This window comes from Ptychodera flava, chromosome 16, assembly GCF_041260155.1.
Source record: "Ptychodera flava strain L36383 chromosome 16, AS_Pfla_20210202, whole genome shotgun sequence".
NCBI lineage: Eukaryota > Metazoa > Hemichordata > Enteropneusta > Ptychoderidae > Ptychodera > Ptychodera flava.
Genome location: NC_091943.1, coordinates 12,892,891 through 12,905,652, shown reverse-complemented (window position 1 = coordinate 12,905,652; position 12,762 = coordinate 12,892,891). Strand labels below are relative to the sequence as shown.

The 12,762-nt window shown below is 36.8% G+C and overlaps 1 protein-coding gene across 2 annotated transcripts in view; it reads right to left on the bottom strand.

Annotated features, from left to right (window-relative positions):
• LOC139114033 (ADAMTS-like protein 2) overlaps positions 1–12,762 on the bottom strand; it is a 29,620-nt gene that overhangs the window by 6,191 nt on the left and 10,667 nt on the right. The window contains exons 7-14 of one of the 2 annotated variants that reach the window (XM_070675511.1): positions 11,520–11,603; positions 10,605–10,783; positions 8,659–8,815; positions 7,783–8,028; positions 6,598–6,730; positions 3,309–3,516; positions 2,463–2,618; positions 4–168 (exon numbers count right to left, since the gene is read on the bottom strand). In XM_070675511.1, coding sequence (XP_070531612.1) covers positions 4–168; positions 2,463–2,618; positions 3,309–3,516; positions 6,598–6,730; positions 7,783–8,028; positions 8,659–8,815; positions 10,605–10,783; positions 11,520–11,603 — 1,328 coding nt within the window. Of the gene's footprint in view, positions 1–3; positions 169–2,462; positions 2,619–3,308; positions 3,517–6,597; positions 6,731–7,782; positions 8,059–8,658; positions 8,816–10,604; positions 10,784–11,519; positions 11,604–12,762 lie in introns of both variants that reach the window. The other variant, XM_070675510.1, reaches the window with a different exon arrangement.

Below are 12,762 nucleotides of genomic sequence, written 5' to 3'. Positions count from 1 at the left end.
TACTGATTCCCATGATTGTGGTACCCACATAGGATCACAGTCTTTATCGCAAGGGTACCTTGACCTTGGTCGAGGATGTGAATCACAGAGGGAGTCTTCTACTGGAATGCCTGTCACCTCACTTATACAGAAAAGAGTGCGCTCTTTGGTGCCACAAGGTTTGGAACACTGTTGGAAAAAAAAGTGCATCAATTCCATTGTGCTTCTATTTGAATATATTACACATATTTGACCTGTAGATGTACAGAAAGTATACTTGAAGAAAAACCTTCCGATAAAAACTGAGCCAATGGGCCCAAAATCAGAAATTTCGTGATCACATATAGATGAGGTTATCCCAAAGAACCTCCAAACTAAATCTGAAAGCTAATTGGACGAGTTAATTGTTTTAGGGAAATACATGTTTCACTAAAATGACAAGATTAGCCAAATTATTTACATATGAAAAGAGTTTAAAATAAAATAGTGCCAATGACACTGTATTCCCATTTTATTTACACTGATGGGGGTATGATACAAGAAATAAAACAACTTTCAGGTGAGAAACTTAAGAGCTGAAGGAAATTTGGCAAAAAAATAGGAAATCTGAAGGTGAAAATTTGCATAAGCAAATTTCACTACCATATTTAAAACACACCTGAATAAAGATTACAACAACAAAATGTTGGCCACCTTAAATAAATCACCAAAGGTACCAAATCAAATTTGAAAGTTCTCTAGCTGAGGTAACTTTTGAGAAAGGTTGGTAAATTGCACCTCTGGGTAAAAATGAATGAAGTCCCAGGCACCACTGAACAAATCAAATTTGAAAGCTATCAGTCAAAGCATAAAATGGCCTAAGAAATTTACTTATGCCATTGTTTTCATCAGTTAATAAGAAAAGAAGACATTCACAAGATCCAAACAAGTAAATACAAACTGTTATACGGTTGCATCTCTACATTAACCAGATTGCAAATTACCTAACGTTCACCAATATTTGAAATTCAAAATGGCCGCCATCCTTGAGTTAACTCTACAGGGAAAAATATCGTTCTCAGATTTTTCAAAAAACTAAGATGGTGAATATTTTTCTCACTCCCAGAGCTTTAAAATGAGCCTGCGCAAGTGGTAGACTAGAAGGGATTGTAAAACTTTGAGAATCCGAATATCTGTTCCCAAGGCGCATTCTACTCAGCTTGGACTTCAACCAAGTAAGTCCCAGCACATGCTGCACTGAACAAGGTGAAAAAAGTGTCAATTGGCGTATGTTCCAATGTACTTGTTTTCTTTGCATATATGTGAATAAATAGCATTTCTTACTTTGACATATACATTTGGTGTGAGTAGATCACAAAATGTTTTGGCATTAGACTGGACAAGACTGTCTAATATTTGTACGAGTAACAGACAAAACTGATATCAAATAAAAGCGAAAGAGAACACAGGTGTAAAGGAAAGATCATAGTGTCAGTATTCATAGGGAAACAGAGTTCAAAGTCATGCACTTCATGAATATCACGTCAGAAATACTTCACTTTTCCAGTGCTATTAAGTTTGAAAATATGCCGGCATGATGCTTATATTTCACCAATACTGTGAATACTCCTTGAAAAGTGGAAAACTTATGTCAATGTTTTACATGTAAAAGTGAGTATAGTATATGGTGAAGTGGTGACTTTCAGTTGTTGTCCATGTGAAGTCGTGTTCAGAAAATCTTAATGGAAGATTATTATAACTTCTTGTGTTGGTGCTACACGATTGGGATTGGGTTAGGCGCTGCCGAGATTTTCCAAATCCCTGCTCTGAGATTTCCCTTCTTCAGGGGGATTGATCTGGTGGTATAATTTCCCTCTCGAATCGTTGTCTGTATCAAATATTTCTCACATTCCTGGCCGCTGGGAATGCGGGACCAACAGTGTGGGAAAAATCGATCCCACACTCTCAGAAACCGTCCCACACTCTGCAGTAAATATTACACGAGCTCTGATTGGATGATAAACAGTCTATTTTGTTCCACACGCAAAATGTTATCCAATGGCACGACGAGTAACACATAGACCAGAACTACAAAGTAAAGCAGGTCAAAGTGCAGAGGCAGACGACAGACTTGTCACGATTTTGGATAATGTTGTACATGTCCAATGTGAATTTAACGCATTTTGTGGTCATGTGAGAAAAAGAATCTCACACACCAAGGACCTGGGATCAGATTTCTCACACTCGTTGGGGATATTTTGTCTCACACACGCCTGCGGCTCGTGTGAGACAAAATATCCCCAACTCGTGTGAGAAATCTGATCCCAGGTCCTTGGGGGTGTGAGATTCTATTATTCTACGGGTGTCTTTCCTGGGAATAACAATGGAAAATAAGCTCCCCAACTTCCAAAAGTAACACTGAACTGTAGCTATAAATAATCCTAGTGTGTAAAGAGAATTCATTAGTCATGCCATCGAAAATATTGAAAATTTAAGAAACATACTTCACTCCACCTTCCACCTGCCCATCCTGTCCGCTGACATGGTCCATTGTTGCATGACTCTCTCACTTTGGGTTTGTCAGCAAGTGTACATGAATTGTCCGGTAGTGAACACCTCACTTGTCGGGTACGAATACCTCTGCCGCACTTCCTGGAACACTATCATTTGCATATAACAGTAAAATGAGAATTAATTCACAAATTTTAGGTGAAAGGTGAAAGATCAGAAAAGAATGATACAAATTTGAGAGTCCGAATATCTGTCCCAAAGGCGCATTTTACCCTAAAACATGAAGAGCTCTTAGAAGCATTTAGCACTAACATCAGAGCCACACACTGCAATTATTGAGTGCTCGCAGTAGATGGACCACTGCAGCTATACATGCAAAATTGTACATGCATACACCTACTGGATGAGCTCCTACACATTAGTCATAATTATAACCAAATGGCAGCTTAAGATACTATGCTTCTCAAAAGTTAAAGACTTAAACTTTTGCTCAAACTTCCCTCAATGAAACTCAATTATCCATTCTCTTACCAAATCCAGAATAAAATTTAGGGGTCACCTTGCAAAGTTTGGAACTAGAGAAACAAACTACCTAACATTTACCGATATTTGAAATTCAAAATGGCCGCCATCCCTTTGTTAAGTCTAAATAGAAAATTAAAATTTTCGATTTTAGAAAACTTAAGACATTGAATATTATTCTCACACGAAGAGCTTTAAAATGAATCACCACAAGTGGTAGATCAGAAAAGTATTTTAAAAGATTAGGAGTCTAAATATCTGGCCCCAAGAGGAATTCTACCGTAAGAAATGCAATAGGTAAATGAAGGAATAATCACCTCACTCCATTCGGAAGTCTCCCACTGTGGTCCACACGCTGGGGCTTCACACGGCCGAGTTGTAGACGGTTTGTTGTTTTCATCGCACTGTGAGTTGGACACAGAGCTGTCCAAACCCTCTGATATCATTCTCCAGCATCTGACAGATCTGTACTGCACTCCGTTACCACAGGTGACTGAACACTGGCTCCACTTACTTTCAACCCATCTGAAATGAATGGAAAGAGTTTGAATGGTTAAAATCAGTTGGTACCACACATTCTTCAAGATTTCTTCCTTTCACCCAATATCCCCAAGTACGGATCCAACTTACCACAGAAAATGATACAATGTTGCCTCCCGTTTGTTTTATGTGGCAGTAGTATATGTCATATCCAAGAAGGAAAAAAGTTTATGGTGCAGCAACATTACCTTCAACAGAGAGTAACTCTTAAACAAAACATTGCATATAGTCCTACGAGGCAATGTATATAAGATAATATAAATTATCCGAAACAGAAGCAACAATGACAACTATGGTGAAAAAGTATGTAAATAGCATTTATGACACCGTTCCCCATTTGATCAGAACTAATGTAAATTTGGCAAACCAAATTTGAAAGCTATTAGACGAACGATTTCAGAGAAGATGATATTTTTGCCAATATAAAATATAGAAAATTTGACCTGAAATGCCAATATCACAAATGTACTGGACTAGTATTCACAATGGTGTGTATCTTGCCATCTGGCATTCTAGTGGATCCAAATTCCTTATCAGTGTTTGGGTTTCCTACATGAAATATTTGCTGAAGTTGGTCCACTATGTCAAAAATAACCTCAAATTTGTTTTCTTGATCATATTTTACTACAAATTGATACAAAATATGACTACATTATGTTTAGTTGTCAAACACAGTGTCTTACAAGTTATCCAAGGTTGGTATAGGTCATTTAAGGTAGCAGAATAAAACATTGGCTCAAAAAAATACAAAATTATGGGTTCCCCCCGTTCAAACAAAATATATGGCTCAGTTCATCCTTCGGACTTAGTATTCTAAATTGCAAAGCAATCCGACAAGCAGTTTTTGCAAAGATTTTTTACCAAAATTGGCAAAAATTGTCCCAAAATACAAATTTCTATATTTCCTCACTATATGAAACTATCTGCCTTAGGTCATCCTAAGGGATCTGCACACCAGATATCAAAATGTCTGACCAGCAGTTTTTAAGAAGCAAAACTAAATGTCCAAAAATGACAACAAATAGCCCCAAAAATACAAACTCGCAGATTTTGATATAATTTGAAGAAATCTCATATCATCCCTAGCGACATGTATTCCAAATATTAATGCTGTCTTACCAGAACTTTTGATGGAGACTTTGACCAAAAGTGGTAAAAATTGCCTTTATATCACAAATTTCATCACAATTTGGACAAATCTCATTAAGGTCATCCCTGTAGACCTGTACACCAAATATCAAAGCTGTCTGATTTTCGACCAAAATGACAAAAATTTTCTTAAACATACAAGCTCACATATTTCATCACATTTTTCATAAATCTGAGTGAGGTCATCACAAGGGACCTGTATTACCAAATATCAAAGCACTTTGACCAGCAGTTATGAAGAATATTTTTGACTAAAAATGGCTTTCTTGCCTTAATTTGCATATTTTCAACAATTATATAACAATGAAAAAAGACCATTCGCCATAATCATATGGTGCCTCTACAAACCAAATATCAAGTCCGTATAAAGTACAGTGGTTCTCAAATATTTGAGTTGGCGGACATCCTCACGAACGGACATACATACAGACATACATACAGACATATATGTATACATATATACATACATACCTAGAAACGGACGCCAGATGGACACCATCCAAATAGCCTATATAGACTATGGCCTATATAGACTATAGTCTATAGTGGCTAACAATATTCCCAAACTTTACATATGCAAATATTATGTGACTGAAGAAAAGCAGAGTCTGGGTGTGTATAGGAATACGTCTACTATAATTTACTGTGAATAAGTTGCAGGCTTTTTTAGCGTTTTTGAAGTTTCATTGCAATCGGCATTTTTCTTAATTTAACTGAAATGACATCCTAATCATACTAAATATAGAGGAAAAGTTTAAATTAGCCGCATCTTAAGTTAGTAAATTGAACAACTCTTTTTAGGGTTGGGATTTAGCCGAGCAGTTTTGACTGTGATGTCTTTGCTATAGGTACCTAGGTGCTGAAAGTTGTGAGTTTGAATCCGATTGAGAATTGACTGACTTTGCTTTAAAAATGTACTTACTAAAGAGACGTTTGCAGTAGTTTGACTGGCAGTTGCATTTTCACATTTTATTAGCTCATTTACATATTTTCCAGAAAATTGTATAGAAGACTCATGAAGCAATAAAATTATAAACAGACATACCGATACATGCTGACAGATTTCAATACTATTATGGGAAGCTTATTAAGATCTGTCAACATAGGTCAACATGTTTTGTCTAATATCTCTCTGAGCTGTGTTACCAGGTGCAGCCAACGGAGCTATTCATCGAAAAAGCTATTCCAGGAGCAATATTTGAGGGCAGGGGAAATTATAATTTTGCTTGGGGAGGGGACATATTTTTAGGTAGCAGGGGAGCAAATTTTAGGTTTTTTGTCGGGGAGGGCAGATATCAGTTGATTGTCCAGGGGACAGGGCTTTGCGAAAAACGAGGAGAGGGGAAGCCACTTTTGAAACGGGGACAGGGGAAGTTGGGCCATGGTGTTTCCAGGGTTGGGGACACAGGGTAAGTACAGGAGCCAGTCAACCTTATCATTCGGGATGGAAACCAAATAGAAGGCCATTGCAGTACTGTATGATGTCTTCAGGGGAATGTTAGTTTTCAGGGGAAATTTTTTCACAGGGCAGGGGAAAATCGACAATATTTTTATCTCAGGATAAGGTAGCTTCATGTCTGCTGGGGAAATGGAATGACAAAATTTTGAGGGGAATTTTTTTGCAGGGCAGGGGAAATCGGCAATTTTTTTGCCTCTGGGCAGGAGAGCTTCAAAAATTGACAGTGGGGAGGGGAAACAGGCAAAAATAAGTGGGGAGTGGGTAAAAATGAAGTTTGAGTGGGGAGGGTAAGTCAAAAAATTTTCAGTGGGAGGGCTAATTATGAACAGCTAATAAATTACCCTAATGACTTAAAATTAGTCAGTTCACATTACTTGTCATGCACAATATATAGGCCTAATATCATAGTAAAGACCCCTTTAAAAGTGCATTGTTCGTTGGCTGCACCTGTGTGTTACCTGGCGTTGCATGGCTGCCCATAACAGGAGTACATAAATAGCGGTTCTGGTCTGGTGGTTTCATCACATTTCCGGTCTTCTACCTGCCGTCGGTTGTTTGCATTGAAACATCTGGCATAAGTCACTGACAGACCTTCAGGATAATCCCAGGAAGAAAAATTTATAATTTTGGTGTGATAGATCACTTTAGTAGATGCCTAATATATCGAACGTCGCCCACATAGGATTCAATGGTAACTTATCAATGACCTAAAGGGCCACATTAGTTATCGTTTGACCGGAAGTGAAGGGGAACTATTTTCAACTTGACACCTTTGGGATTAAGAAGTGATCAAATAAAACGTTTTACACAAAAAAATCTGGTTTTTAGAAATTTATATACGTAAAAATTGGTAAACTGCAAAACAGTGATTTAAATATACATGTATCAATGTGCTGTTCAATGATGAAATTCGTTCTAATTATAACAGATTTTAGTCTAACATTGGAAATAAAGCATATGACTATCATTTGCAAATAAACCAAAAAATTTGGAGTGATTGGAGGCATGTAATAATAAGCATAACTGAAACAAGGGACTATGTACCGTCAAGGCAGGAGACAATTTCCCCTGTATCCGGCAAACGGTTACCTACTCTCAGGCACATACATGTATTAGTCCCTTGTTTTGGCTACAATGTATATGATTGCTCAATTGCTACAATGTATATGATTGCTCAATTGCTACAATGTATATGATTACTCAATTGATGAAATAGTCAGTGAAAGATTAATCAATATGTATTCTACCAGTCTGGAGACACTCTGTGGAGCTGAATGAGGGATCAGGTTTTTATTTCATACACCAGGCAAAGTACATCAGAAATGCTACAAAGTGCAGCGAATTGCAGGGATCATAACTTTCTGAATGTAGAATGTCTTTCATTACGGAAAAAGTTACTAATATTTAAAACTGCATTGGGAAAATTTTAAAATTTTTTTTTTATCATGACAAAACATTGACACACTGCTTCTCAATTTTAAAAGTGATACAACACTAGCTGGCTGTGTAGGAAAGATAGATTGTGCATACAGAAAGACCTTAAAAACTTGTTCTGTTTTCTGGTCTAGAAAAAGTTGTACTTAAATTCATCTGACAATGCTTCTCAATCATCTCTGATGGTTTGGAATGACGGAAGAACTCACCTGTAGAACAGGTAGCACTACACGGGGCTAAACTAGCCTCCCAATAGAAACTGGCAGCCTGCAAATAGCTAATATCGATGTCTGTTTTGTTGTTCCAGATGTAGGCCTCTTCGACATCAAGAGCGACATTCTCCTGGTCGTATTCATTGTAGAAGTACCTGGAGCTGCGTTCGGTGGAACTCACATGCTGGATGTCAGACAGCGGCACGATTGTGGGAGGGACATCAAATTTTAAGAACGGCTCACCTATGTTCAAGTCATATTCAGAGATTAAATCTGACGAAAAGGTAAAATGAAAAATTCAACTTTTTATAATTTGCTGCAAAATTCAGAATGTCACATTGGAATGTTTCCATGGTAACTTGATGACCACTCGCTGCCATTAATGAAACGGTGACGCATCTTTGTGTACTTGTCACCATAGTTGCTTCATTTGCTTGTTTCCATGGTAACCTTATGAATACCTTTGACCACAAAGCCACATCAAGTAGGTCTTAATTCAATGTGGAAGTGATTATGGTTGAATGTCAACTAGGAATGATGTACTTGACAATGGTTTTGTCTTGGTTGTAACCTGGTAACCAAATAATCACTCAGAATACTTCATTTTCTAATGCAGTGTTTCATCCAGGATGGCATCAACAGGGGTATTTTCCCCCTTTACCAGAAAATTTAGGGGGATTTCTCCAGTTAGTGTGTTCTACTTGTATCTGTAAGGTGTGACTGGCATCATTTCTTGGAGGGCTGGTCGCCCCTTGACAAATAACTAGGGGGTGCCAACATGTCAACAAAGGGGGAATCCCCATCCCCCTCTCTAGATTAAACACTGTCCATGAAGGATTATATTTTGTTACCAAAGTTATAATGGTTACCTACCATCTGCTTTGAGTTCCCCTTTTGTTTCAAAATGATTGTGATCGCGAAGACTGGGTTTTTGTCTCTCAAGCAGCTTAATGCGATGCCGCGTTGAGGGACGATGCTGAGTAGTAAATTGATATAGAATGTTCACAGGCTGGACTTCTTGTGCTAGGAGCTGTAGAGATAAAATGCAGATAAAATTCAAACTTTTGCACTGGTTTGTCTAAGATGTACAAGTGTTGATTTACTTGAATGATCAGAGCTTATGTATTTGATCTACTATGAACCAATTTTAATGTGTGTTGACGGAACAAGTCATTTATAAGTAGATTATTTTGATTGAATCAGAGAAAACCTGTGCGCGTGCCAAAACTCTACCAATATCATTTGAAAAAATCTGACTAAGGTCATCTCAAGCTACCTACAAAGAAGTTTAAAGTTACTGGCCGAGGAATGTAAGAGAATGGAAATAATAAAAATAATTGACACTGAAATTTACATATGCAAATGTCAACACTATAATCAAGGTCATCTTTGCAAATATACCCACCAAAGTTGAAAGGAAGTGGACAAATGGTTTGAGAGAAATTATCTTATTTTATGTCTAAAAATTAGAAAATTGGCCTAAAAAATTAAAACATGCAGATTTCATCACCATATGAAATTTGAACAGAGTCATCCCTGTGACTTTCCCACTAGATTTTGAAGCCATTGGAATGAAGAGCTAAATGCAATACATAATAAAAATCTTGATGGGAGATGAACATGCTAATGTGTTTCTAAAAAATTTAGTTATGAGTTTATTGGAAAACAAGACTCATAGCAGTGTTAATTGTTTTTTCATCTCTCTGACCAAACATACCTTTTTGAGTGTGAAGTTTCATCCAAATTGATGCAATTATTTTGTCCCTTTATCCTTAATTGCAAATTGTTTGAAACAAACATTGCAAAAAAATCATTCAACTTTACGGTACAACCTTGAGAGTGAAGTGACATCAATGTCCAGTGTATATAAGTAGTTCAACTGATAGAAATGAACTCAGACACACTTTAGTATTAATTAATGCACCTCTAGAATAGAGAGCTAGACTCAAACTTTTGCAATACATTTTTAGTTTACAACTTGTAGGGGTTCATTTTGAAGCTTATGGAGTAATACTTACTTTTGTGAGAAAATCAAAAATTTCTTTTTTCCCATTGAGTTAACACAGGGATGGCGACCATTTTGAATTTCAAGTGTTGGTAAATATTCAAAGTTGGTTGATTTACATCTCTAGTACCTAATTTTGCATGGTGACCCTCATTTTTTTGTGATTTCGAAAGGGAATAGTTTTACTTTCTTTAAAGAAGGTTTGGGCAAAAGTTTTGGGCAAAAGTTGAAGTCTATTAACTTTGATGTGCGTGTTTGCCTCCAGGTAGAATGCGTCTTGGGGACAGATATATATTCGGACTCTCAAACTTCTACAATTCTTTTCCGATCTACAACTTGTGAGGGCTTATTTTAACCTTTCACCCCCAGTTCCCTGTATACAGGTCCAACTTTACCATAGAAAACAATGGATTTGGGACAAACCATGGTGGTGAAAGGGTTAACCTTTCACCCCCAGTTCCCTGTATACAGGTCCAACTTTACCATAGAAAACAATGGATTTGGGACAAACCATGGTGGTGAAAGGGTTAAAGCTCTAGGTGTATGAAAACTTTTCCCCGTCTTAGTTTTCAAAAATTGAAAATTTTATTTTTCCCCATAGAGTTAACACTAGATTCAAATATCCTGAAAGCTCAGGTAATTTGTCTCTCTGGTACCAAACTTTGAACCGTGACCTCTGATTTTTATTTTTTATTCAGTAAGAGAATGGTCGAAAGCTTCATTGAGGAAGTTTGAACAAAAGTTTAAGTCTTTCACATTTGAGGTGAATATTTGCCTGATACACCTGTACATTAGAGCTAAAGTACTTACTTACCATAAGTACCAGTGGTTCCTTTGTTGGACCTGTTGCTGTTAAACTCTCCGAGGTGTCACTTTTGTTATCTGTTGGTTTTGTGTAGTGAACAGTTGTTCCTGATATCTCAAATTTCAGGCTTGCACTGATGTACTCCTGGCCATTGATGTAAAAATCATTACTTGCTCCACTTTTTAGTGCTGATAATGGGGATGCCAAAAATATTCATATTAAAACACGTGACAAAAATTATGATACAATTTATAAGAAATGCAACTTTACATGCATCATTGCCTACCATTTGCATTTAAAGTGGCAACCTTTCTATATTAGTGTTTGCAGAGTGTTAGAAATTCAAAAACTGAAATTTGCTAGGGGGGTTTTCAACCCAATTCAGTCCATGAGGTGAGTTTCACTTGTTAGATACAACAATGGGAAACCAAAATTTTACCTTATACAGATCACTTATGGTGTCCAATCCATGCCAAAATTACAACTTCCAATTTTACTATTCTGAAATCAATTTCACAACTCAACATGCTATTCTGGATTCTGAATGTCAATTGACAATTGCATCTGAGGGGATTTCTGATCAGTGTGAACAAATTTTAAACGCATGGTGAACGCGACATTGTGAGACGGTCCCTTGGTAAAATTGTATATTAACTTGCAGCTTTCACCCTTTGCAAGTTTCAATACAACTCTTAATTTCCGAAAACAAGTTTCATGTCCCCTGTTGAAAACTGGGTTTTAGCATAGACCCTCCAAAATTTAGCCAGTGCTTTGTTGGTGTTGAAGGGTACTCAATGCATTACTTGATGTCTGCATGGGATATACTTCGGCGAAAGTGTGCTCAACAGAGATAAAAGCCACAGTGAAAATTTACTGTGATAAAAAAACTTGGGTTTGAAAATTTTATGTTATCATCGTACTTACCAAGAAACGTTGAATCACTTTTGCTGTTTTTAATTATCTTAATGTTGGTGGCGCCAGAGGGTATTCTTACAATTTCAGTATATCCTAAATATAATAAAAGAATCTAGTTATTCTCCTTTTCTTGGCTTGTGTGATTTTCTTTCTGTTCTCACTGATGAAGAGGCTGAATATAAATTAGCTTTCAATGGTCTTCTCTCATCCACTTTCACATAGATTATCCCAGACAAATTATGCCAATGAGCTTAGAGTGAAAAGTTTTCCATTTAGCTATTTTCACTAATGCAACAATCTGACCAAATGGAAAATAGCCATAATGTTCAAGTAATCACAAGCCAGGGCTTTATTCCTGTTCCACAATGCTTTGCAAAAATCAAGTGGCATTAATGCTTCAAACTGTTTCCACAAAGAGGCTAGAGGTTTATTGTAACTATTGATAATATGACCATAATTTGTGCTCGTAGTCTCTCTTCTTTCCTTGAAGTATGGTGAATAATTAGTTGGCTTGCAAGTACGATATGTTGTGTGCAACACACAAAATTATTGTGTGATTTCTAGTCTAGGCTGAATTCAAACATCAACTATAACATTATGCATTATAAATATCCTCTGCAAGCACGATAAAAACGTTATAGCTATTGACATTTTAAATTCAACAGGGAGTTATTTTTCAAGTGGGCATGACATAAACATTCTGGGAGCAACCTTCAGTCTTTGTTCACAAATGGAAACTTCAGTCCTTCAGTCTTATAATGCCATTTGATTAAAAAAAGGTACACATCATGCACGAAGATTGCATATACAACGTGATTGTTTGCAATTGGCTGGTACAACAAACAGGACAAGATGTGCTCCCTCTGTTTGAAACATCTAACATCACCTCAGGGAGTGGTATATGTATGTACCAAGTTTTTGACTCCCCTTTGACATCCTCCTACGGTAGACTTTTGTCCGTGGAAATGTTGATAAAATGTATACTTTTCATTGTTTTTTTTTGCCTCCAGCTGGGTTTGACAAATTACTTTGTAGAAAATGTAGTTTTGACTCCAGAAAGTAAAAATGTAGACTCTCATCCCCAATTTCCCCCTTTATGTAGACATGTTACAGTAAAATGCGCCTCTGGGATAAATATTCAGACTCAAAAATTTTTGCAATGCTTTTCTGATCTATCACATGTGGGGCTCACTTTAAAGCTCTTGGAGTAAGAAAATTTCTACTTTTTTTGTTTTTTGAAAACTTTATTTTC